General features: G+C 39.9%; 2 protein-coding genes across 3 annotated transcripts in view; one reads left to right on the forward strand and one right to left on the reverse strand.

Moving 5' to 3' along the window:
* Positions 1-7,187, forward strand: part of CCNB3 (cyclin B3) — an 88,020-nt gene extending 80,833 nt beyond the window's left edge. The window contains exons 13-14 of one of the 2 annotated variants that reach the window (XR_007409241.1): positions 6,286-6,330; positions 6,888-7,187. The gene's annotated coding sequence lies outside the window, so the exon portion shown is untranslated. The remainder of the gene's footprint in view (positions 1-6,285; positions 6,331-6,887) is intronic. The other variant, XM_049107053.1, reaches the window with a different exon arrangement.
* A 3,575-nt stretch (positions 7,188-10,762) lies between these two features.
* DGKK (diacylglycerol kinase kappa) overlaps positions 10,763-27,324 on the reverse strand; it is a 188,082-nt gene continuing 171,520 nt past the window's right edge. Inside the window, exons 19-28 of the mRNA XM_049107057.1 lie at positions 26,272-26,368; positions 25,890-25,997; positions 25,133-25,246; positions 24,657-24,791; positions 23,336-23,496; positions 22,654-22,795; positions 21,162-21,248; positions 17,058-17,168; positions 15,545-15,668; positions 10,763-14,431 (exon numbers count right to left, since the gene is read on the reverse strand). Of these exons, the coding sequence (XP_048963014.1) occupies positions 14,352-14,431; positions 15,545-15,668; positions 17,058-17,168; positions 21,162-21,248; positions 22,654-22,795; positions 23,336-23,496; positions 24,657-24,791; positions 25,133-25,246; positions 25,890-25,997; positions 26,272-26,368 (1,159 nt within the window). The 3' untranslated portion in view covers positions 10,763-14,351. The remainder of the gene's footprint in view (positions 14,432-15,544; positions 15,669-17,057; positions 17,169-21,161; positions 21,249-22,653; positions 22,796-23,335; positions 23,497-24,656; positions 24,792-25,132; positions 25,247-25,889; positions 25,998-26,271; positions 26,369-27,324) is intronic.

Raw genomic sequence — 27,324 nt, forward strand, 5'->3', positions numbered from 1 at the left:
AAGGACACCTCCAGCTTGAAGATGAAAGGATGGAGAACCATTACCATTCAAAGGGTCCTCAAAAGAAAGCAGGGGTAGCAATCCTCATATCAGATAAATTAAAGGTTATCTCAAAGACAGTAATTAGAGATAAAGAGGGACACTATATCATACTGAAAGGATCTATCTAACAAGAGGACCTAACAATCATGAATATTTATACCCCTAATGTGGGAGCTGCCAAGTATATCAATCAATTAATAACCAAAGTAAAGACATACTTAGATAATAATACACTAATACTGGGAGACTTCAACACATTCAGCAAATGACAGACCTTCTAAGCACAACATCTCCAAAGAAACAAGAGCTTTAAATGATACACTGGGCCAGATGGATTTCACAGATATTTACAAAACTTTACATCCAAACGCAACTGAATACACATTCTTCTCAGGTGCACAAGGAACTTTCTCCAGAATAGACCACATACTGGGTCACAAATCAGGTCTCAACTGATACCAAAAGATTAGGATTGTCCCTGCATATTTTCGGACCATAATACTTTGAAACTTGAACTCAATCATAAGAAAATATTTGAAATAAACTCAAACACGTGGAGGTTAAAGAGCATCCAGCTAAAAGAAGAAAGGGTCAACCAGGAAATTAGAGAAGAATTATAAAGATTCCTGGAAACTAATGAGAATAAAGGTACAACTGTCCAAAGTCTTTGGGATACAGCAAAAGCAGTTCTATGAGGGAAATACATTGCAATAGAAGCATCCTTCAAAAAATTGGAGAATACTCAAATACACAAGCTAACCTTGCACCTAAAAGAACTGGAGAAAGAACAGCAAATATAACCTACACCAAGCAGAAGGAGAAAGCTAATAAAGATTTGGGCAGAACTCAATGAGATAGAGACCAGAACTGTAGAACAGATCAACAAAACCAGGAGTTGGTTCTTTGAAAGAATTAATAAGATAGATAAACCATTAGCCAGCTTTATTAAAAAAAAAATAGAGAAAAAAGAAAAAAAGAGAAAAGACTCAAATTAATAAAATCACGAATGTAAAAAGAGAGATCACAACCAATACCAAGGAAATACAAACGATTTTAAAAACATATTATGAGCAGCTATACGCCAATAAATTAAGCAATCTAGAAGAAATGACACATTTCTGGAAAACGACATACTGCCAAAATTGCAACAGGAAGAAATAGCAAACCTGAACAGGCCACTAACCAGGAAGGAAATTGAAGCAGTCATGGAAAACCTCCCAAGACACAAAGTCCAGGGCCAGATGGCTTCCCAGGGGAATTCTATCAAACGTTTAAAGAAGAAACATTACCTATTCTACTAAAGCTGTTCTGAAAGATAGAAAGGGATGGAGTACTTCCAAACTCGTTCTATGAGGCCAACATCACCTTAATTCCAAAGCCAGACAAAGATCCCACCATAAAGGAGAATTATAGACCAATATCCCTGATGAACTTGGATGCAAAAATTCTCAACAAGATACTAGTGAATAGGATCCAACAGTACATTCAGAAGATTATTCACCATGACCAAGTGGGATTTATCCCAGGGATACAAGGCTGGTTCCACACTCGTAAAACAATGTGATTCATCATATCAGCAAGAGAAAAAACAGGAACCATATGATCCTCTCAATAGATGCAGAGAAAGCATTTGACAAAAGACAGCATCCATTCCTAATCAAAACTCTTCAGACTGTAGGGATAGAGGGAACATTCCTCAACATCTTAAAAGCCATCTACGAAAAGCCCACAGCAAATATCATTCTCAATGGGGAGACACTGGGAGCCTTTCCCCTAAGATCAGGAACACGACAGGGATGTCCACTCTCACCACTACTATTCAACATAGGACTAGAAGTCCTAGCCTCAGCAATCAGGCAACAAAAAGAAATAAAAGGCATTCAAATTGGCAAAGAAGAAGTCAAACTCTCCCTCTCCGCAGATGACATGATACTGTACATAGAAAAACCAAAAGACTCCACCCCAAGATTGCTAAAACTCATACAGCAATTTGGCAGTGTGGCAGGATACAAAATCAATGCCCAGAAATCAGTCGTATTTCTATACACTAACAATCAGACTGAAGAAAGAGAAATTAAGGAATTAATGCCTTTTACAATTGCACTCAAAAGCGTAAGATACCTAAGAATAAACCTAACCAAAGAGGTAAAGCATCTATACCCTAAAAACTACAGAACACTTCTGAAAGAAATTGAGGAAGACACAAAGAGACAGAAAAATATTCCATGCTCATGGATTGGAAGAATTAATATTGTGAAAATGTCAATGTTACCCAGGGTAATTTACCCATTTTATGCAATCCCTATCAAAATACCATGGACTTTCTTCAGGGAGTTGGAACAAATCATCTTAAGATTTGTGTGGAATCAGAAAAGACCCCAAATAGCCTGGGGAATATTGAAAAAGAAAACCAGAGCCAGGGGCATCACAATGCCAGATTTCAGGTTGTACTACAAAGCTGTGATCATCAAAACAGTGTAGTACTGGCACTAAAACAGACACATAGATCAATGGAACAGAATAGAGAACCCATAAATGGACCCTCAACTCTATGGCAAAGTAATATTCGACACAGCAGGGAAGACTGTCCACTGGAAAAAGGAAAGTCTCCTGAATAAACGGTGCTGGGAAAATTGGACAGCCATGTGCAGAAGAATGAAACTAGACCATTGTCTTACACAAAGATAAACTCAAAATGGATGAAAGATCTAAATGTGAGACAAGAATCCATCAAAATCCTAGAGGAGAACACAGGCAACACCCATTTTGAACTTGGCCACAGCAACATCTTGCAAGATACATGTATGAATGCAAGGGAAACAAAAGAAAAAATGAACTTTTGGGACTTCATCCAGATAAAAAGCTTTTGCACAGTAAAAGACTCAGTCAAGAAAAGTAAAAGACAACCTACAGAAAGGGAGAAGATATTTGCAAATGACCTTTCAGATAAAGGGCTAGTATCCGAGATCTATAAAGAACGTATGAAACTGAACACCCAAGAAAAAAAAATCCAATCATGAAATGGGCAAAAGACATGAACGGAAATTTCACCAGGAAGACATAGACATGGCCAACAGGCACGTGAGAAAATGCTATGCATCCCTTGGCATCAGGGAAATCCAAATCAAAACCACGATGAGATACCACTTCACACCAGTGTGAATGGTGAACATTAACAAGATAGGAAACAACAAACGTTGGAGCAGATGTGGAGAAAGGGGAACCCTCTTGCACTGTTGGTCGGAATGTGAACTGGTGCAGCCACTCTGGAAAACTGCGTGGAGGTTCTTCAACCAGTTAAAAATAGAACTGCCCTATGACCCAGCGGTTGCACTTCTGGTGATTTGCTCTAAAGATACAGATGCAGTGAAACGGCAGGATACCTGCACCCCGATGTTTATAGCAGCAATGTCCACAATAGCCAAACTGTGGAAGGAGCCTCGGTGTCCACTGAAAGATGAATGGGTAAAGAAGATGTGGTTTATGTATACAATGGAATATTACTCAGCCATTAGAAACGACAAATACCCACCATTTGTTTCAACGTGGATGGAACTGGAGCGTATTATGCTGAGTGAAGTAAGTCAATCGGAAAAGGACAAACATTATATTGTCTCATTCATCTGGGGAACATAAAAATTAGTGAAAACAGTGAAAGGGAATAAAGGGGAAAGGAGAGAAAATATGTGGGAAATATCAGTGAGTGTGACAGAACATGACCGACACCTAACTCTGGGAAACCAACATGGCTAGTGCAAGGGTGGTCGGGCAGTGGGATGGGTGACTGGGTGATGGACACTGAGGAGGGCACTTGATGAGATGAGCACTGGGTATTATGCTATATGTTGGCAAATAGAATTCCAATAAAACATATACCAAAAAATTACAAAGCCTCATCCAATAAAGAGAAGATATAAAGGAGTAGAAATCAAGTGGAAACTTTAGAATTAAAAAATAGAATAACAAATTTTAAAAACCTCATGGGTAGACAAAATTCGCAAGTGAGATGTTAGAGGACAGTAAACTTGTAGATAAAGATTGTGCAATATACACAACAGAGCAAAAAAAGATTAGCCTCTGAGACTTGTGAAACAGTTTAATAACAGGTCTATCAGGTGTGCCATTGGAATTTCAGATAGAGGAGAAAGATAGAAGTGCTGAAAAAGTCTTTGAAGAAATAGTGGCTGAAAAATTGAGAATTTTGTTGAAAGACACCAACCAACAAATTCAAGAAAATGAGTAAATTCCAACCAGGATAAACCATAAGAAATCCATAGATAGATACATCATGATTAAATTGATGAAAAATAAGACAAAAGAATCTTAAAGGCATCCAGAGAGAAAAAATGCATTGTATATAGGGGAACAATGATTTGAATGGCTGCAGATTTATTATCAGAAATTCTAGATGAGAAGGAAGCAACATGAAAATTTTCAAGTATCGAAAGATTTGTCAGCCCAGAATTCAATATCCAACAAAAAATATCCAACAAAAAATATCCTTTAGGGATGAAGATCAAATTTAAAATACAATTCAGATGAAGGAAAACTAAGTAAATTCATTGTAAGCAGACAGGCTGAAAAAGAATTGGTAAAAAGGACTTTCGTCCTACAGAAATGAAATTTTACCAAAAGGGAAATTTGAACATTGGGAATTAAAAAAACAGAAGTAAATACCTGGGTAAATATAATAGACTATTTTTCTTCTTTTGAGTTTTGACTGAATGTAATACAATATTTTCTGAAGTGATTTTCATTATATGTAGATGTAATACATAAGACAATGATAGCATAAAGTGGAGAAGGTAGAGGGCCCAATATGCTGGTAAGGAATTTACACTGCAATTGAATTGGTAAAATATTGATTGTAAATAGACTTTGAAAGGTAGGTATTTTGTAATCTCAGAGCAACTACTAGAAGTTATACAAAGAGATGTCAACATCATAATAGACGTATTACAATTAGATACTAAAAAATGTTCAAATCTAAAAGGAAAAGGGAATCAGGAATAATACCAGAGAGACCAAACAGAAAAATAGTAAAATGGCAAATCTTGATCCAGTCATATCAATAATTATACTAACTGGTCTAAACATATCACTTAAAAGACAGATTGTGGGGCATCCCGGGTGGCTCAGCGGTTTAGCGCTGCTTTCAGCCCAGGGCCTGATCCTGGAGACCTAGGATAGATCGAGTCCCACGTCAGGCCCCCTGCATGGAGCCTGCTTCTCCCTCTGCCTGTGCCTGTGCCTCTCTCTCTCTCATAAATAAATAGAATATTTAAAAAAGACAGATTGTCAGAATGGATTAAAAAACAACACGCAACCATATGCCAATGACAGAAACTAACTTCAAAAATAATTACATGGATAGGTTAAAAGCAAATGAATGAAAACAGATACCATTCAAAACTAATCAAAAGAAATTTGAATGATGTTAATATAACATCAAAATTGACTTCAGAGCAAAGAAATTGCCAGTTAATTATGCATAATTAAACAGGAATATTATATATTAATACAAATGTCAATTCATGAGAATATATAGTAATCCAAACTATGTTTATTCTTAATAAGTTCAAAATACAAGAGGCAAAAATTGACATAGCTGAAAGAACAGACAAGTCTACAATTTCAGCTTTAGTAATTGATGGAAAATAGACAAAATCAGAAAGGATATTGGAACACCATCAATCCACTGACTGCAACTGACATTTATAAAATACTACACACAAGAACAGTAGGAATACACACTCTTCTCAAGTGCACATGGAACATTCACCAAGACAGACCATATCCTAGGTCACAAAAGAAGTCTTTTTTAAAAGTTTTAATTTAAATCCCACTTAGTTAACATACAGTGAAGTATTAGTTTCAGGTAGTATAGTGATTCAACAATTCCATACACTACCTTGTACCTGTCACCTATTTAACCCATTTACCCATCCACCTTCCTTCTGGTAACTATCAATTTATTTCTGTAGTGAAGAGTCTGTTGATCAGAGATATTGCCCTGTAGCTCTTTTTTTTTTTAATGGAGGTTTTATCTGGTTTTGGTATCAGGTTTAGTGCTGGCCTCCTGGAATTATTTTGGACTTTTCCTTCCTTTTTTATTTTTTGAAATAGTTTGAGAAGAATAGGTATTAACTCTTTAAATGTTTGCTACAATTTGCCTGTGAAGCCAGCTGAACTGGACTTTTCTTTGCAGGGAAATTTTTGATTATTGATTCAATTGCTTTGCAGGTTATCGGTCTGTTCAAATTTTCTATTTTTCCTGTTTCAGTTTTGGTAAGTTATATGTTTCTCTGAATTTATCCATTTCTTTAAGGTTGCCCAATCTGTTGGCATATAGTTTTTCATAATACTCTCCTATGATTGTATTTCTGTGGTGTTGGTTGTCATTTCTTCTCTCTCATTTGTGATTTTTTTGGGTCCTTTCTCTTTTCTTTTTGGTATGTCTGGCAAGAGGTTTATCAGTTTTATTAATTTTTTCAAAGAACCACATCTGGTTTCATTGATTTGTTCTTTTGGGTTATTTTTAGCTTCTATATCATTTATTTTTGCTCTAATCTTTATCATTTCCTTCCTTCTGGTGGCTCTAGGCTATATTTGTTGTTCTTCGCCTAGCTCCTTTATGTGTAAGGTTAGGTTGTTTGAGATATTTCTTGCTTTTCGAGGTTGGCCTGTATTGCTATACACTTCCTTCTTCGAACCACTTTTGCTGAATCCTAAAGATTTTGGATAACTGTGTTGTCTTATTTGCTTCCATGTATTTTAAATTTTTTCATTGATATCCCCGTTTAGTATCATGTCATTTAACCCCCATGCATCTGTTATCTTTCCAGATGTTTTCCTGTGGTTGACTTCCAGTTTCATAGCATTGTGGTCAGAAAAGATGCATGGTATGACTTTGATCTTCTTGAATTTGTAGAGGCCTGTTTTGTGCCCTAATATGTGATCTGTTCTGGATAATGTTCTATATACCCTTGAAAAGAATATATTCTGCTTTTTTAGGATGGAATGTTCTTTTTTATTTTTGGAATGTTCTTAATATATCTATTAAGTCCATTTGTCCCCATGTGTCATTCGAAGCCATTATTTCATTTTCTGTTTAAGCAATCTGTCCATTGATGTAAATGTGTTGTGTTAAAAATTTAACATCCATGATAAAAATGATCAATAAACTAAGAATAGATGGAAACTTTCTCAACCTGATAATGATTATCTCCAAAAATCTACATGTATTGTACTTAATGGTGAAAGACTGAAGATGTTCTTCCTAAAATTAGGAACAAGGCAGATACTCACTTTTACCAGTCTTATTCAACATTATACTGGAAATTTTAAGCAGTGTAATGAGACAAGAAAAATAAGTAAAAAGAATACAGATTAGAAAGAAAGGAATAAAATTGACCTTTTTTTTTGCAGATGGCATGATTATGTTGTAGAAAATCTCAAAGAATCTACAAAAAATACCCCTCCTAGAACTAACATATTGTTTAGCAAAATCACAGAACACAAGATCAACACACAAAAATCAATCACAGTTCTATATTCTGGCAATGTACAAGGAAATTAAAGCTTTAAAATGCCATTTATAATAGCTCTTAAAAATGAAATGCTTGAGTATAAATCTATTAAAACATTTATAAAATCTATGTGATGGAAAATACAAACTACTGATGAAAGAAATCATATAAATTGATAGGCATCATGTTTATGGAATGGAAGTGTCAACTTAGTAAAGATGTCCCTCCTCAAATTGGTCTGTAAATTTAACTCAATGCCAGTCAGAGTCCTAGCAGGTTTTCTTCTTGTAGATATAGACAAACTGACTGTAAAATTTACATGGGCAAATGACCTAGAGTAGCTAAGATAATTTTGAGAAAAAATAAGGAATCATATTAAAGACTTACTATAAAACTACAGTAATGAATATGGTATGTTATGATGAAGAAGAGAAAGAACAATGTATGAATAGAGAGTCCAGAAATAGACCCATACAATTATGGATGTAGGTGTAAAAGCAATTCAGTGATAAAGGCAGTCTTTTCAATACATGGCATTAGAACAATTAGACATCCACATAGTAAAAAATGAACCTTCATATAAACCTTACATTAGGGGATCCCTGGGTGGCTCAGTGGTTTAGTGCCTGCCTTCGGTCCAGGGCATGATCCTGGAGTCCCAGGATCGAGTCCCACATAGGGCTCCCTGCATGGAGCCTGCTTTTCTCTCTGCCTGTGTCTCTGCCTCTGTGTGTGTGTGTGTGTCTCTCATGAATAAATAAAATCTTTTATAAAAAATAAACCTTGCATTATACAAAAATTAACTCAAAGTTAGTTATATATCTAAAATTAAAATATAAAACTATAAAACCTTTAGAATTCAACATAAAATCTTTATGACCTGGGGTTAAATTGGATTTTCTGAGCAGCAGTGCTATTGACATTTTAGGCCGGATAAATAATTCTTTGTTTTGGGAATTTTCCTGTGCAGTGTAGGAAACTTAGCAATTTCTCTGGCCTTTATCCATTAAATACCAGTAGCACCCCCCTCTCATGCTATGACAACAAAAAATGTGCCTAAACAATTGCCCAGTGTCCCTGGGGCAAAGTTATCCCTGGTTGAGAACTACTGAGTTAGAGGAGGAATTTTTAGATATGACACTAAAGGTGCAATCCATAGAAGAAAAAAATGAATTATTCTTTCTATAAAAATGTAACATTTTTCCTCTGAAAAATATTCTTGAGAGGATGAGAAGACAAACTACGGACTGGTGAAAGATATTTGTAAATTATATATCTGACAAAAAACTTGGATGCAGAATATATAAAGAATTCTGAAAACCCAACAATAAGTAAATGAAAAACACAATTACAAACACAGGGAAAAGAATTTGAACACTTAACCAAAGAGGATTTAAGTATGACAAGCACATAAAAAGATTTTTAACATCATCTATGATGTTATGATGAGGTGCCTCTAAACATCTTGTAGAATGGCTAAAGTAAAATTACTAAATTCCAAGAGCTGGTGAGGATGTAGAGCAAGTAAAACTCTCAAACGTTGCTAGTTTGGATGCAAAATGGGACACTCTAAAAAATAGTTTGCAAGTTTCTTATTAAATTGAAACATGCATTATGATATAACCCAGCAATCCTACTCCTGGGTATTTATCTTAGAGAAGTGAATACAATAGCCTGAATATTAATGTTTATAACAGCTCTATGCATAATTGTCCCAAACTGGAAACAACCTAAAGGTTCTTTGGTAAATAGATAAACAAATATATCCATACAATGAAATACTATTCAGCAATGAAGAAGAACAAACTTGATTCACATGACAACTTGAAAGAATCTGAAAGCCTTTATACTGAGTTTAATAAGCTTATCCCAAAATGTTACATATTCTATGACATTCTTGAAAGGTCTAAACTGTAGGGATGGAAAATAGTTCAGAGATTAGAGTTAGGGTTAAGGAATATGTCTTTAAATCAGGAATGACTCAAGAAATTTACTGGAGCAGTGGAAACTGTTCTGAATCCTGATAGTAGTAGTGGTTACACGAATGCCTATATGTGTGAAAATTCACTGAATCATACACCAAAAAAAGCAATTTTACTGTATAATAAAAAAACAAGACAAATTGTATTCTGATGGTAATTCACTGGCCTACAGGATTAGTCTAAGCTTCTTAATATGAATTACAGAGCCCACTCTGGTGGTAGTTCCTCAGCAACAGGGCTGATTCCTTCATAAAGCCTAAGAATGTCATTTTTATGTGGGTAGACTGAAATGTGGTCCTGAAGGTCAGAACTTTTCTTTTGGGCAGCCCAGGTGGCTCAGCGGTTTAGCACCACCTTCGGCCCAGGGCATTATCCTGGAGACCTGGGATTGAGTCCCATGTCAGGCTCCCTGCATGAAGCCTGCTTCTCTCTCTGCCTGAGTCTCTGCCTCTCTCTCTGTGTGTGTCTCTCATGAATAAATAAATAAAATCTTTATAAAAATACTTTTTTGTCTTTCAGATTTTAATATTGGAGAGTCAAGGATTTACAAGATCTGAGTTCTCACTCTGGGTTAGCATTTTTGTGGAATCCTGGTCTAATACAGTCTCAGTGACCTACCTATGAAATGTGACCAATAACTGCCCCCACCCCCAGAGTCCCTGTTTGGCCAGAAATTGAACTGATTTTGATCCTAATTGAGCCTAACCCATTTTTTCATCTGAACAAAACTTCTTCCCACCTCAAAACGTTTTGGAACGGAGAGGAGTTACATGATAAATGTCTTAGTGGGGGGCAGATTTTATTTTCAAACGTTTTTCAAGGTGCTTTTTGCACTTATGCATCTATTTAGCAGTCTGGGCTGTACTCCTCTACCTCATTTCACCTTTCCAGTAACTAATTCATTTACTTGAAATCTGGATCCTGCATAAAATTGAATTCTAGAACAATTACAGTTACAGTGGTAGATATTTCCCCACAGGATTGCCTTGAGTTGTGGTTAGATTTTAGAATTTTCTGTGGTAGCTGTTTCAGTGTTAGGATTATCCCGATGGAGACTCTTGGCTTTGTGCTGCTGCTGTCCTCTTAACCTTCTATCCCTATGTGCATGGGACTTATTTAGAGTCTGGATGACTACCCAAGCCCACCTCCCATTTCCATTCCTGTTTGTTTAACTCCCCCCATGCTGAGGTAAATGATGAGACACTGGTGTTTATTACATTTATCCATTTATTAAAATATTTTATGAAGCAAAACTTTATTAATTTTGAGGACTGGTGTTCCATTTTTTTGGGGGGGAGGAGGAATAGGCACACTTTATAGACCTTTTCTTTCTGCTTTTTTTCTATTACCCCTAACTACCCTAGTTTCCTCCCCCAACCAGACCCTGGCCCTACTGTTTATTTGCAGGGACCTGTGAGGAAACAAAAAACACAGAAGAGGAAACAGCATGGATTACAGATTAGCAGACAGACAAATGCAATTCCATAAACCATATAGCCAGTCAGGGTTCTTCACAGGATGGAATGGTGTTCGTGGGTTTGTTTGCTTTGGTATCAGTTTCTACCCCTTATGAAGCTAAAATTCTTCCACTTGTGTCCCAAGGGAAGATGATGTTGACCCTAACTGATTCTTCTGATCAACCTATAACCTAAGTTATTAAGTTCAAAATGCCTTCCTTATTCTTACCCTGCCCTTTTAGACACAGCACAGGCCCTTTTGGGAGTGGGGATTGAAAGCTGCTGGCCTCCTGTAGTATTGATACCAGAAGCACTTGATGGCAGTCCAAATCTATTGGTATTCTCTTTCCCCATGATTCTTCTGGTTGGGAATTGCCCACTCAACCAAACCCTCAGAAAATACTACCAAAGATGCAACCAAACCCCAGAACTTTGGCTCTTAATGGCATCTCTGAACATAATTAAGATGGATATTTGGTGTCTGGTTCCACCACCCGAGCAACTATATTACTGAAATCAGTTAACAATGAAGCTCTAAAAGCAGCTTATGCTTCTAGAGGGTTAGCCAACTCCCTTGAGAAAGAGATCACCACTTCCTGCTTTGTTTCTAAGATAATACATTTAAAGTGCTCAGCAAGCTGTCTTCCTTTTGGGGAATCAATTGGTAATTAGGCAATTTAGGAGGTAACCGAGTGGTTTGGTAAGCCACACCTGCTTCTGGGTATCATCAGCTATCAATTCTCCATGAGTTGACTTCAACCCCAAATCCAAGTGGTTTCATTCAATATCATTCTGACTCAGGGTGAGAGAAGAGGATGGGTGAAAGGGAATCCAGATAGTACCACAGAGCAACAGTAGCATTACAATATACAAAGACAAATATCAAAGTAAGCACAAGAGATGGAGCCCTATTACAGTTTACTATCATCAGTGATAAAGATAGAAGACACAGCCCTGCTTAGGCACTGCCAAGATAAAGCTACCCTCTCCCAGGACTTCCTTCTGTTCCCTAAAATTTGCTCATCTGGAAATTTTCCATTTTGAAATAGCTCTTCTGAGAAAATATGTAACTTGGTTCCCAACTCCGTTAGTCACTATGTGTGCAAGTGTTAATGCGTCAACCACAGAGGAGCCAAGTTGGGCTGCAATGGTGACCTTGCTGATTTGATCTAATACCTTCTCCTAGGAAGAAAGAGTGATGCAGAGAAAGCCAACAATACAGCAACAGCACATTTCCCACTCAAATACATACAATAAGTTAACATATTCTGATGCTTAAATAAGTTTTAAATGTTTTCTCTCATCTTTTTCCATTAACTTTCTTCTCTAGTTGTAGAGCTAGGACTTTTTTGTTTGGCACAGCAATCAGACATGTAGGGACTATCCCCTTGTTAGTATTTTTCTCCTCACCCCTGCAGAGGTGGAACACAGGTGGCTGGTTTAAGTAGGCAAGGCTGGTGGAGTTCCAGAGTTGAGAACCAGTGCTTGGAGTCTGGATTGTGCACCTCGATGAACCAGCCATTGGACTGAGTCAGGAATTGAGCACGCTAAGTTTGTCTGAGAAGTGGGGAGAGGCCAGTTTTCTGGCTTTCTCTTGATAAAGGGGAAGGGACACTTATGAAAGGTCTGAGTTAAAGGGGGTGGAGTGGGAATACAAGGCAGACCAGAGAGAACCTCTCTGGACACTAGTATTTGATTAGATTTGCCTGGCTGTGGGTAGGCATTCAAAAAATGTGAATAGGGATTTGGGGCAATTTTGGCCTAGTTTGTTTTCATGAGAAATTTCAAAGAACCATGGGACAAGCAGAGGCTTTTAGCCTCCATTTCTCTAGGCCCATGTTCTTTCTGATCACTCTGGATGTCCCTCTGTACTCAAAGGAAAGGAGCAAGATGGGAGATTCAAAGGTCATTTGAGGACTGACCCAACAGCCTGTCCAGAAGACTCAGGCCAAGATGGAGCTTGTGGGGAAGGCCTAGGTTGTGACTTGTCAGGCAGTCCCTAGCTCAGGCATCTAAGTCACAGAGCTCAAGGCCTGGTTGCTCCATATAGTCTTTACTGGAGAAGGGGACAACACAGTTTGTGGCAGTTGCTGATGTAGAGTCCAGGATAAATAGAGCAAAAAAGGCAGAATGCCAGCTAAGCCCCCTTCTCTAGGGCATTGGTGTTTTTGTTCCCCCTTCCGTGGCCTGGCTCAGAATTTTACGGTGGGTGGGGGAAGAGGCGCATCAGAATCAGCTGGGCTATAGGTAGATCCCAGCCACTTCTAAGATGCTGAAAATGCACCAAAAGATCAGAAGCTCCACCAAGAACTAGGGCAGTTGGTAGAGGCATGTATGTGTGGGAGTGGGGGATGGGATCAGGGTGGGGAGGGATTCCTGGGTTAGCACAATAAATAATAGGGTCACTTAGAGGTTGAGTTGTATTTTCAGTTCTTAAAAAGAAAATATATATATATATATACACACACACACACACACACACACATCTTTATGTCTCTGTACATAATCTATACTGCAGCACAGCGGCAAAACATTTAGTTAAAAAATCCAGCGAGAATACAGGCAAACACTCCATGGCGGCATGCAGGCTAAGGTCAAGGCAGTAGCAGGGGATCCTGTATAGTTGCCATAGAGGTGAGCTCCAACCAGTGGGCCCATCCAGCCACCACAGCACCACCTGGACATGTGCAAAGACGTATATGCACACATGGAAAAACACAAAGGGTTTGCAGAGAAAGCAGCCACCATGTCTCCAAGAAAAGATTTCACATGGTTATTATAATGGGCAAATGGACAAGCCCCCAGGACCTAGTTCTCATCTTAATAAAGCCAAGTAGAAGAGACCTCCTGAAGTTACAAGTTGCAACTGGCAGGGATTGGGGTAGAAACAACCAAGCCTGGCTGTCCCCACCCCTCTCCTTATCTCCCTGAGAGTAATTTCTTTCTTTCTTTCATTCCCTAACATCCAATAGTTTCTCTGCTCATCAGAGAAAAGGGTTCCCAAGTTCCCCGAAGAGGTGAACTTTCTTGAATCCTCTGTAGATCCCAGGCCATTCATAATGAGCTTATCCCAAGTAAATACTGTAGTTGCTCAAGCTGCACAGAGAAGGAGAACTGAACAAAACAACTCGGAACAAGAATCTTTGGCCAATGAGAAAATGTAAACCTCTAAGGAGACCTGATTGAGTCCAGGAAAAGCATATTAGTGTAAAGAATTGGAGGATCTTTCTTAGTGGTGTTCATGTTTGCTCTGAAATAATTTAGTCTAGCCTATAGTGAGGTTTTCAGAGTTTTGCAGTGGAATTCTAAACATTGTGAGTTCTCCTTCCAGCTTTTAAGGACTACAGTTGAAATCCCGATGATGTTGGAGGATCATCATCTTTTGCTTCATCTTCACGATTTCTGTAATGCCACAAACGTCCTTTAGAGAAAAAACAAGTATGGAAATAATGTTAGCACACTGCAGATGCCCAAATGTATGGACCCTAAAGAGAGCCAACAAAGAGCCTGTCAGGAGACAGACTAATTTGTTCCTTTTATACCAACTACCTCTGAATCCTCAAGAATACCAGCTGATACCATGTGAGCCTATCACAAATGGATGAGTTCTCAGAACCTGACACTCCACAGAACTTGTGTTGACCCCTTCAGAGCCTTCAGAAAGACTTTCAAACACCATGGTCTCTGAACTGGAAGACTCTTAGGAAATCAAACCAGTTGAACCAAACTTAAGAAAACAGCTTGATCCAAGAAATTCTCTCTTGGCATCTGTGCAAATTCTCACTTCCTCTGAAACAAACAGCCACCCTCCAGCCCTTTTCCCCCCATGTCAATTATTGGTATATCTCTCAAGCTTCCATGTTATCTAGGTCCCAAATTTAGGATAGACCACTGACATCAGAATTGGCATAACTGACTACTCTAGGAGAACTTTTTTTGAGCCCCACTAACATCAATAATGCTTAAGTCCAACTCCAAAGAAGGGATTCAAATAATGGATTCAAATAATGAAACATAGAAAACTTACATTTCCAGGGATTTACAGATAAGGAATAAAAGTGTTCAGATAGGTCATAGAAGCTATTCTTTACCCTGTAGCTGCCCAGCACTGATAACCCAACCCATCTCAAACAATACTGTTCTCTGGAGCACAACCAAAAGTTTGTAGCTGTATTTGACTGTGAGAGTGATCTAAGTATGCCTATTTTGCCATACTTTTATCAACCAAGGACATGAATGGGCCAAGCAGAAAAGTGACTCCCTGTTTTCATTTTTCTCTTCAGCTATCCATATCACAGAGACCACACAGTGTGGTTCCTTCTCAGGTTCTTCCCACTGTCCATATCACTTTTTAACTCACAGTTTGTCTAAGAGGCTGCTTGGCATTGTCTAAGGTTGGGTCCCAAGCCATCTCCTCCTCCATCACCACAATATCTGTGAACATTTCTAATGGGAGCTCTAGGTCCCTGGGAGGTACCTGGGTTGCTGGGGGAGTCTTCATGACTCCTATTCCTGTGGGTGGGGGGCCACTTACCAATAAAACCCTGGACTCTTTGGCCTGATTTAGGCTTATCTTCCTCTTCTAGCTTCGTCTTCCCCAATTTGGGGAACTTAACTTTCAATCTGATGCTTCTACTGTCAGTGTCTGAAGATTTTTCCTGGGAAACCACAGCAAAAGGAAGGTCAAAATCAGTTGCCTAACATTCAGAAACAATTCCTGGAGGCTTGGCAAGTTGGTGAACAAGGATGGCAGCAGAAAGTAGGTATATTTGCTATCTATCCAAGTGTGGGAGATTATTCCCATGCCCTAGGAAGGTAAATGATCTTTACTAAGATCCTACTCTGTGCCACATTCCTTGCTAAATACTTTAATAAATATTCTTATATAAACCCCCAAACAACCTTGTAAGGTGGCTGTTATCACTCCTATTTTAGAAATGAGGAAGTGATGGCTTGGAGAGGTAAAGTATTTTTCCTGAGGTCATATGGCTAGGGATTGGAAGTGTAAGACTGCTAGAATTACACTGCTAACTCATATGGCACCTCTGCATGAATTAGAAAAAAAGCATCTCTTCTTTCAGACATATGGTTTGATGAGCTGCAATACACTTCCTTGGACAAATACCTTCAATATAAGGAAGAAGCTGCTCCCAAGCCACCTTCTTCCCTGTCTGGAATGCAAAGGGGGTTCTCCACACATAGGTTTTAATTATGAATGTGGGTTCTTTGCTGTCCAGATCATGCAGGCTCTTTAAATCCAGCTTAGTCTTCCAACCTCCCAACCCTCTTATTCCTGCTAAAGTGTGCTTATTTTACCACTGATTTTAGTAAAACATAATTCCCAGGTTAACTTTGTTGCCAGAAAGTCCTGCCAAACACATTCCAGGCAACTTTGGGATTTTAATTTCTTCAAGATATTTATACCTCCAATCCCCTCCATTAGAGAAAGAGTATAAACCTATCCTCCTCCTCTTCCTGATCTGATGTCCAAAAATGACAGCATCCCCACAGCTATATTGTAGCCACTGCTGCCATGACTTTCTTTTAAGCCACATACCTGCTAAGGGAAGGCATTGAGCCTGCTATCTTCCCAGAGTGGGAGGGACAGGAAGCAGCAGAGAGAGATGTTTTAACCACCCATATGGCCCAGACACCAACTATTTAAAACAGATGTTAGCTGCAAACAACTTGTATTGGTCATAATGGTATGTGCCAGGTAAAATCCAGTTCCTAGTAGCAGATATTGGGCAGGGAGTGGGAATTGTGATCAGAGAACAGCATAGAAAAAACCAATCTTGCTTATTCTTTCCCAGTCATCTCTTGCCACAGAGTAGCTCTTCTTTTCGGTTATTTTTCCATGATCATCCAGTTTTTCAATATGCTTTCTGTCATGTCCTGTCTGCTTATGATGAGGAGAGGGCTCATTTAAGCTGAAGCTGAAAGCCACTAGTGGACACCTGCTACATCAGTCCCTATGTCCCGGCCCACACTGGAAGGAATCAAGAGAAGCCCTCTTCCTTTTATTTTCTAATCCCCAGTTAACATACCTTGGGAACAAGGATTGAATTCATCCAGTTGATCTTGGATAGCTTTTCAAACTCCTTATTCATGGTTTCCAGGGCAGTTTGCAGTGTGGCCTCATCCTCAGGATTTCTCAGCTGGTAAAGACAGGAAAAAGAATGAGTGTCCAATGCCTAACACCCTTCATAAACCCTGGCTCCCTCCCACACTCTTAGTCCTTGCTAGTGGCCATGAGACCCCAGGGTGCCAACTTGTATTTCCTTTGGCCATGGGGTCAGTGGAAAGTGTAACTAGCTCTTTATTTGCTCAATAGGGAGATTCAGGAAACAACCATATTGTGGTGATTTCTGTGGAGCTGGGCATGCTCACAGTTTGGCAAAGCAGAGAGGCCTTTTGACCAGTATGAATTAACACTTAAGTTATGCTCCTACAGCTTAGGGTCCAGAAAAAGGGTCTTACTCCTGATCCTCAAGTCCTTGGAGACATCTAAGTGTCCCTCTAAATAACAGCTACCAATTTCTAGTCCATTCTGTATGCCAGTCATTGTGCATATGTGATATCATTCTATCTTCCCAATAACTTTATAATACTTTACAAAGTACTAGTCTCATTTTATAGGCAAGAAAAGAGACTCAAAGTAGTTTGATGCTCAGGATCACATACCTAGACAGAAACTCAGATCTGTTTAACTCTATAGCCCACCTTATATAACACATTGCCCAGAAAGGATATGTGGGGTGGCCAGATGCTGGGGGAATCTTTATTAGACAGTTACCATAATGTAAAGGCTCCTTTGTGAAGCAAGGAGAAAGCTGGAGAGAGATTGGCTCAACTTTTTCCTTTCTGTCAAAGAGGGTCTGCCTCCCCAAGGCTGTGCTTTAGCCCCTATGCTAGTCACTCTTTGTAATTAATAAATGAGATCCAGATGGCTTGTCCCACAGGTTCAAGAAACAAAGCTTAAGCATTCCCTAATAACCCCCAGAACCCACAGGATGAACTCTGTACAGTCCATGGGAGAGTTAAAATGAATTCTTCTGGGGCCATCTCTAACTCAGAAGAACCAAGTCCTAGATCAGCATCATAGCTGAGTTAGTTCATGTTCCATTAACTAGTGACCTGAAAGAACAGATAGATGTGTGTTTCTATCATCAGCCCTGACATGGTTTTCAGCCCACATATTTTGGCCTCACCTCTCCTTCCTGTCATATACTTTACTTTAAATCTGGCACTTATGTAGCTTCTAGCTGTGCATGGGCTACTTGATGCTCCAGCTATAAATGGAGCCTTGCCAACAGTCACAGATGGATGGCAGGTGAATAGGTGGGGGATTTGGTTGGAACAAGGGTTGGGATGTGAGAGAGAAATAAGTCAGTCCTGACAAATAATTTTTTGATTTACAACCAATGATTTAGGACAGTACAGAGTAGCCCAGATGCACAGGACATGTGTGTGCACATGGCAGTAGGATGGGGGATAGCAGGTGTCAGGTAGAAATGGCTATCACTTCAAGGGAGAAAGGGGCAGGGAGTCCATTGGGGGTATACTTACCAAAAATGCTCAAAATGGATTTGGTAGTCAAACCCAAAGCCACAGAGAAGAAAAAGGGATTTGAGGCCTTGGAAAATTATTTCTAATCATAATGAGAGAAGAATAAAATGGCTTCCTAATGACTTCCTATTTAGCATCCAGAGACAGGCTCTGAAAAATTGTAGGTGGTGTGTTTGAGTCTCATGCTCTATCCTCCTCTCCTTCTGTCTCTACTGGAGACTTTGTCCAGAAATCTCTGAGGTAAATATGTGGACTGACTCAGAGGATGTCAATCCTTATTTCTTGGTTCCTGTTCTTTTTTTAAAAGAATGTATTGGGCAGCCCGGGTGGCTCAGCGGTTTAGCGCCGCCTTCAGTCCAGGGCCTGATCCTGGAGTCCCGGGATCGAGTCCCACGTAGGGCTCCCTGCGTGGAGCCTGCTTCTCCCTCTGCCTGTGTCTCTGCCTCTCTCTCTCTCACTCTGTGTCTCTCATGAATAAATAAATAAAATCTTTAAAAAAAATAAGTGGACTACTATTAACTCTTTGATTTATTAAAAAAAAATAAAAGAATGTATTAATTATTCATGAGAGGCACAGGGAGAGGCAGAGACATAGGCAGAGGGAGAAGCAGGCTCCCTATGGGGAGCCTAATATGGGACTTGATCCCAGGAGCCTGGGATCATGACCTGAGCCAAAGGCAGATGCTCAACCACTGAGCCACCCAGGTGTCTGTCTTGGTGCCTGTTCTAATACATCACTGGCCATAGCATAATTGAGGTTGACAAATAAAGAAAGTGGGAATGGGATTTGCTTCATCATAAATCTACATCCCTCTGTCAACACTGAGCTGCTTACTGCCCTCCTTCAAGGGGAAGAATAACAACATCAAAATGAAATAAGCTTTATTTCCATGTCACTTCTGACAGCCTTTCTGGAGATACATGATTATTCTTAGTTAGCTGCTGCCTGCCCCCTATTCTTATTTGGATGGATGTATGTGTGTGTGGGTCCTTATCAGGTCCTTACCCTATGTTAAGTGTGGTATATCCTCAGTTCAGGTTGCTGGTTGGCACAAACCAATTTTCATGCCATGAGCTTCAAGAAAGCCTGACTGGCCATGAGTGGCCAAGCTCCATGTTTCCTGCTGCTCAGACTGGCAAGGCCATTGAGCTCTGCCTATATATAGAGAGTACTTCTGTTGCTGTTGTTTAAGGCTGAAAGATCCTAGCTTGGGGCTCAGATGCTGGGACAGCCTGTCATGATTGCCTTAGCCACCTGTGCAGTGTGTCAATTAGATGTGCAAACGGAAAAGGGGAAGTGGATGCACTTCTTGCAATATCAACTCAGAAGCCCCTCTTCAAATAAACCTTAATTAGATGAGAGGCAAGAACAGCACCTGCCTCAGGGCTTTAGCAGCAAACCCAAAAGTGGGGTGGTCATGATCAGTTGACTCATCAGAGCATACTCATCCAGTATGACTATGGGCTTTGCATTATGAGAAACATTAAACTATTCTTGTAGTTCAAAAAACTGAGTTTCAGTTCATTTTCCCTAACACTAATAAAATCTACCATCTATCAGGCTGCTACTATGTGCCAGGCCAGGTATGCACTTAATATATAATAGTTAATTTAATTCTCACAACAACCTGGAGAGGTAGAGACTACAATTACTATTTTATAGATAGGGAAACTGAGACCCAGATATGTGAGGTTACTTTACACAGCTAGTGTCATGGATTCAATTGTGTACCCCCAAGAAAGATGTGTTGAAATCCTAGCCCTCAGTACTTCAGAATATGACCTTATTTGGAAATGGCATCATTACAGATGAGGTCATACTGGAGTAGGGTAGGCCACTGATCCAGTATCCTTATAAGACAATGGTCAATGGTCATGTGAAGATGAGAAACATAGGAGGAATACCATGTGAAGATGGAGGATTGGAGTAATGCATCTACAAGCCAAGGAACACCAAAGATTGCCAGAAAGTCACCAGAAGCTAGGAAAGGGCAAGGAAGGATTTGCCTACAGGTTTCAGAGGGAATATAGCCCTGCTGACACATTGATTTCAGGATTCTGGCCTCCAAAACTGTGAGATAATAAATTTCTATTGTTTAAGTTACCCAGGTTTCAGTACTTTGATACAGCAGCCTTAGGAAATGAATACAGTTAGTCTGTGGCAGATTGGGAATTTAAACCCAGAGCTTCCTATTACTGTCTTCCCACGTGGTGACAGAGGTATATGGAAACTTGAGAGAAATGGAGTGGCTCAAAAGAGCTCACCCCTTTCTATTGAACCTGTGTTAGGTATGATGAGAAGACCTTACTTTTGATTGGGCTGGTCTGGATCCAGGAGACATTTGCCAAAGGAGAGGGGAGAGATTTTCTTCAAGGATATCATACTCACTATGAATTAGCATAACCTGTGAATTGATACAATCAATGACAACTCTGGGTGAGGATGACACAGCAGGCACTGCCAGGTAAGCACCTGGCCAAAATGCTCCTACATGTCTTCCAACACCCTAGAACCAAGCATTGACCATGACCATCTTCAAATGGAATATTTTGCCCTCCCTCATTCAACCCCCTCCACTCACCAAGTTTTCATCCAGGAAAGCTTTAGTGTCATCGTAGAGCCCTTTAAGACTAAATGTAACATCTACTGCATCATTTCTGCTTAGAGTCTGAGAGAAGAAAGGAGAAGGAAGGAAGGGAAAGGACAAAGACAGAGGAGTTGTTGGTTAGTAAGCATGCAGCTGTCTTCTCTGTAGGAAGGTAGGAGCAGGCTAGTAGGATATGGCTATAGGTGAAAAAGTAATATTCAAAATATAGCACAAATATTACAGCAGGACATCAACCAGTCAGAACTGACAGAACCAGAGCTGTCAACTACTGGTATAGTTGTATTGGTGTGTCCTGTGAAGTGGTTGGCACACCTTGGCATTTGGTACCATTGATTGACTGGTGTGGATATAGTGAAATAGGAAATATGTAAACCAGAGAGTAAATCTGAGTCTACTTGTTGCTGCTACACTAAAACCACCTTTCCCATTGTAGGTGGGGTTAGGCCCAACCATCTCTTTTTAAAACTCCAGGGTTTTTTTTTTTTTTCATATTATATTACATTTTATTTATTTTTTTTTAATTTATTTTTTTTAATTTATTTTTTATTGGTGTTCAATTTACTAACATACAGAATAACCCCCAGTGCCCGTCACCCATTCACTCCCACCCCCCGCCCTCCTCCCCTTCTACCACCCCTAGTTCGTTTCCCAGAGTTAGCAGTCTTTACGTTCTGTCTCCCTTTCTGATATTTCCCACACATTTCTTCTCCCTTCCCTTATATTCCCTTTCACTATTATTTATATTCCCCAAATGAATGAGAACATATAATGTTTGTCCTTCTCCGACTGACTTACTTCACTCAGCATAATACCCTCCAGTTCCATCCACGTTGAAGCAAATGGTGGGTATTTGTCATTTCTAATAGCTGATTGAGCTTCAGGCCTCCACCAACTAAGTCTGGTTGAAAATAAATAAGCAAACTACTTTTTAGGAGGCCCTGATCCTATATGTGGCCCTTTTGTATTTTGTATTGTTTACTTAGCACTACAGTTACTTTTTAAAAAGAATGACTTCAATCTTCTGGCAGTGGGTAAAGTCATGGGATGGCACATCAAATATCCTCATCTGGACTTTTCCCTTAGGAGGGAAACCAAGGCAGCCTAGAGCTCAGGTTTCAATGGCAAGTGTCACATTAATAGGTTATATAGGGATCCACATGGGATGAGAATGTGCCAATGCCAAGTTTCTCTCCATCCATTGGCTATTTCTCCTGAGGCCAGTGTAGCTACCAGGAAGAGGGCTAGCTCTCACACTGATGAAATCTGCCATGGGATTTCCCCAGTAACCACTCTAAACCTGTAACAAGTCAAGGTATACTTGCTTTCCCTTCTACTTTATTGATCAGTTTCCTGTCATATCATTTGTCCAGTTTATCCACCCAGCCTCTGGCTCACTTTTCTTCACTTTCTTCCCCTTTCCTTTTTGGTTTGACTCCTTCTCTTCATTTTCCCTTTCCTTTCTTACCTCTTGGGGAATGCAGGAAGCTGCACCTGCCTCACTGCCACTGTCTTGGCTGTAAAACATATCATTCAGGATGTTAGCACTGGCATTCACAGAATCCATGAGAACAGACACATGCTGGTGGACCTTGCTCAGGTCAGTAAGTCTGTAATAAAACAAGAACAGATAAATGGGTCTGGAAATTATAAATAAAACTTCTGGCCTGCGGTGCTGGTGAGAGTTGAGATGAAAGTAGAAATGAGAACCCTGGGTAGTTCTGGCCCAACTATGCCAGAAAATGTTTCTGCTTTTCTCTAGGTATTTGTCTTTACCCATCCTTATCTCTGCTGATTTAGATACTGGGTGCTTTGGGAGAGTGGGAGGCCAGGCTAGAGAAGGGAAGCTGACTTTGAGAACTCGGAGGCCCTTTTGATATTTAAGGGCAAGGAAAAATAGTCCTATTGGGTCTGGGGCAGGAGATCAAAGTTCATCTCTGAGGCTAAAAAGGAAGAGGTTCAAACTGGCTTATTGCTGAGCACAAAGACTATTTCCTGCCTGGATTGTCAGGGTCCCCGTCAATCTTCAGAGTTCTGGAAAAGACTCCTTTCTGAGGCCACGCTCTCTAGCAGCCAATAGACACAAGTTAGTTCCTTCTCCCTATCTGTTCTTCGGATTTCCAGCCCTGTATCTGGGCCAGTCCACTTACCTGCTAATGAGGTTTTCTGCAAGTTGAGCTAAGTGCTTCATCTGGGCATACTCCTCATCAGAGAGGCTATCCTGAAATTCCTGGGAGTCCAGCTGGGGTTGAGAGGCAGCTTGAATTTCACTATGCTTGCACTCCCACATTTTCATTGAGTTCTCAAAGTCCTGAAAATGAAGATAGTGGCAGATCCTGATGATCACTATAGCTAAGAAGGTACGTGACAGATTTGTTTATAAGTCTGATATTTGTGGGTATAGAGGGTAAACAAGAAAGAGAATCCCATCCACTCTTCTATATACTCATCTACACACCTCCACATCTATCCTTTATTTTATTCACTATCCCTTTCCTACTAGGCACTGTTAATTGTTGTTGTTACTGTGCTGCATCTTGGGATCACATGCTTCAGTCAGATAGATGTTCACCTTCCAGAAGCTCCTATATGAGGGCATCATAATCATAAGACAATGAAGTACCTTCCATACTCCTTTCTTTGCCAAATCTAAGCCAAATGTGATGGATTATAGGGCCAGATATAACTAGTTTAATTTTGAATTGTGCTTCTGTCATTTACTGGTTGCGTGATCTCTAGCACACATTATTTAACCTCTCTGGTTTTCATTTCCCTCACCTGTAAATCAGGAATGAGAGTATCTATCTCATAGGATTGTTGGGAGGACCTACTTGAGAGAGTACATGTGCCCAGCACAAAATAGGCAGTTTGTAAACTAGACTTCCCATCCCTCACTATTGCTCTTTCTATGGACTATTCACAGGTCAGTCTGTTCACAGGTCAGAAAGCCTCCAGGCACTGAACATCTGATCAATAATGGCTTCTTTCTACCTTTAGATGATTTAACTGAAGTGGGTGACATTTGTAAATGCAGCATTTTAAACTTTAGAGGCACTTAAAGACCATATTCAATGAAGAATCTCTTGTTAAAGGAGATTTCTCCATAGCTACTTGAGGCCTTTAGCTCTCTGTTCAGTGGGAGGAGCAGAACAACTTTGTCTAAAATCAAAGGAGAAAGCTCCTTGTCTCACTCTATTGGACAGTGGTTTGCAGATGTTAGTATATAGCAGAATGTCTCAGAGAACGTATTTACAAATGCAATACCCAGGAACTACCCATCCCCATTCTGATTCACTGAGTCTGGTGTGAGGCCCAGGGATATGCATTTCTAATAAGCATCCAAGGTGACTCTGATATAACTGGCATGCAGACCTCCCTTTGAGTAATTCTGCTTGACTGGACGTATTCAATACTCAAATGACAGCTGTAGATGAGACAATGTAGGAGGAAGGTGAGACTTTCCTTTCTTACCCGATCTCTTGTCAACATTTGGGCAGCATTCTTATATCTAATCTTGATAAGGCCGGGCCTCTGAACCCAGGCCTCCCCATCCACCTGCACTGGAATACCTTCTTCACCATCAATGGTTATCATCACCTCACGGCACTACCAGACAAGAGGAGGGAGAGTGGGGGAGAAAAGTGAGGCAACTACTACAGATCAATCTGATAATCCCACAATAATGGCCTTAATGTGTATCTGAAGCAGGACTGGCAGAGATGTGAATCAGATTATCTCAGTAGACAACACTTGTTTCCTATAGGCTTTTTGCTCCTTTTGGTCCCCACTACCTCTGTCTCCAACCTTAGCCAGCACCTTACCACCCACCAGATAGCCTCCCTCTACCGTGGCACTCTTACATCTAGTTAATTTGTGGGACTACTCCACATTCTGGGTTGTAGCCACAAAGCCCAGCCTTTACTGGTGCCCATCTGACCCTTGCCTACCTGGGCAATACGATGATGATGCAGGTTAATGATACGGGACATTGCCATTTGTGCAGAACCAAAGATAGCCACTACCTCCAGCTTCCCATCATCTATTGCAGGAGCCTCATATTCCTGAGGAGGAAAAACTGTGTCACATATCCCACCCTTGAGAAACCATTCCCTGTCTATCACAATAACTTATGCTTTGAAGGCTCCTGGTGAAAATTTTTCTAGTTCATGAAGAGTGGAAAAACTACATATTAAAAGGGAAAAGATGAAATAAGGAAGCCACTCTGGGAAAAGGGCACTGAGATCACAATTCTCTGCCCCTTTTGAGATCTCAACTGTTAGCTGGTTCCTTCCTGTCCAATCTAGCATCATAAATTCCCAAGGCCAGTCCCATTGGCCTCATGACCTTCTTGGGTGAGCTCAGAGGAAAGAGGTGATGGCCAATTTCCCAGAAGGTTTTATTGACAGAGCTCCTTGGAGAAATGAAAAACCTTTTAAGGATTTTTCAGGTCTGACAAGTAGAAAATTCAAAGTCCAGGCAGCACCTAAGATTTGATCTGATATTAAGGCCTTTGGTTGATTCTTGTGCTCTGGAATGGCAATTTCCCTAAAAGACTCTGATCACATAGCTGAGCTAATAAAGGTTCTCAGTCTTTCTCCTATTCCCCCGTTGTCTACTTCCTACACCATTCAGTCCAGCTACCCTTTCAGAGAGACCTTGAGGGGTCAAGCCTTTTTCCTTCCCTGTTCCTTGTTCCATACTCACTGTGGTTGCTGTATTACTTCCCCAAAAGTTGACACCTCCAGCATAGCTGGTAATGTTGAGCACTACAATGCCTTGAAGGTTTGGCAAGGAGATGGCTTCTCCATCACACTGAAAGAAAAGAGTAGTTCTCATTGGTTAGCCCTTCAGATACCAATGTGAAGGGACACTTACAGAGATGGGGAAAGGACTCTGTCTTCTCTTCATGCTACCGTTTTCTTATCCATAAAATGAAAATCTATCTTTATGCCTTTCTCCCATAAGTGGTGAGGGAGAATCAGAGTTAAAGCTTGGGAAGAACCAAAGATATGCTGAAAGTTGATTCCCAAAGTAATGAGATTTTCTTTCTCCACACCCAGGAAGTATTGCCCCCTTTTCCACTCACCTCCAGGTGTACTCGTTCTTCCAGTTTCCTATAAGAGCGCTGGAAAAGTTCCTTGCTTCCAAGAAGGCCATACCACATCTTGTTCTTAAGGCGGCTACTATAGGGAGATAAGAGTAGAGAAAGGTAGTCAGAGGGTGAATAATACAAAGATAAATGAATGAAGAAAAGCAAGAGGAGACACCATTTTATACCTCAAGTGCCTTCCTTTTTAAAAAAGGGTTTTTTAAAATTCCAGTATAAGAAATAGTGAAAGGGATTATAAGAGAAAGGAAGGAAAATGAGTGGGAAAAATTAGGGGTGTGTGTGACAAAACATGAGACTCCTAACCCTGGAAAATGAACAAAGGGTAGTGGAAGGGGAGATGGAGGATGGGGTAACTGGGTGATGGGCACTAAGGAAGGCACTTGATGGGATGAGCACTGGGTGTTATACTATATGTTGGCAAGTCGAACTTCAAAAAAAAATTCTAGTATAGTTAACATGCAGTGTTATATTAGTTTCAGGTATACAATATAGAGATTTAACAATTCTATACATTACTCAGTGCTCATTGTGACAGGTGTACTCTTTTTTTTCTTTTTTTTTCTTTTTTTTTCAAGTGTACTCTTTAATCCCTATCACCTATTATATCCATCACTCAACCACCTCCCCTCTGGTAACCATTAATTTGTTCTCTATACTTAAGAGTCTGTTTTTTGGTTTGTCTATTTTTTCTTTGTTCATTTGTTTTGTTTCTTAAATTCCACATATGAGCGAAATCATATGGTATTTGCCTTTCCCCGATTGGCTTAGTATTATAATCTTATATATAAGATTAGTATTATAATCTCTGGATCCAACCATGTTGTTGCAAAGGCAAGATTTCATTATCTTTCATGGCTGAGTAATATGTCATTGTATATATGGAATACCATTATCCATTCATCTATAGATGGACACTTGGGTTGCTTCCATATCTTGGCTATTATAAATAATGCTGCATTAAACATAGGGGTACACATATCTTTTCAAATTAGTGTTCTCATTTTCTTTGAGTAAATAGGCAGAATGAAA

The sequence above is a fragment of the Canis lupus genome, chromosome X, assembly GCF_003254725.2.
Source record: "Canis lupus dingo isolate Sandy chromosome X, ASM325472v2, whole genome shotgun sequence".
Lineage (NCBI taxonomy): Eukaryota > Metazoa > Chordata > Mammalia > Carnivora > Canidae > Canis > Canis lupus.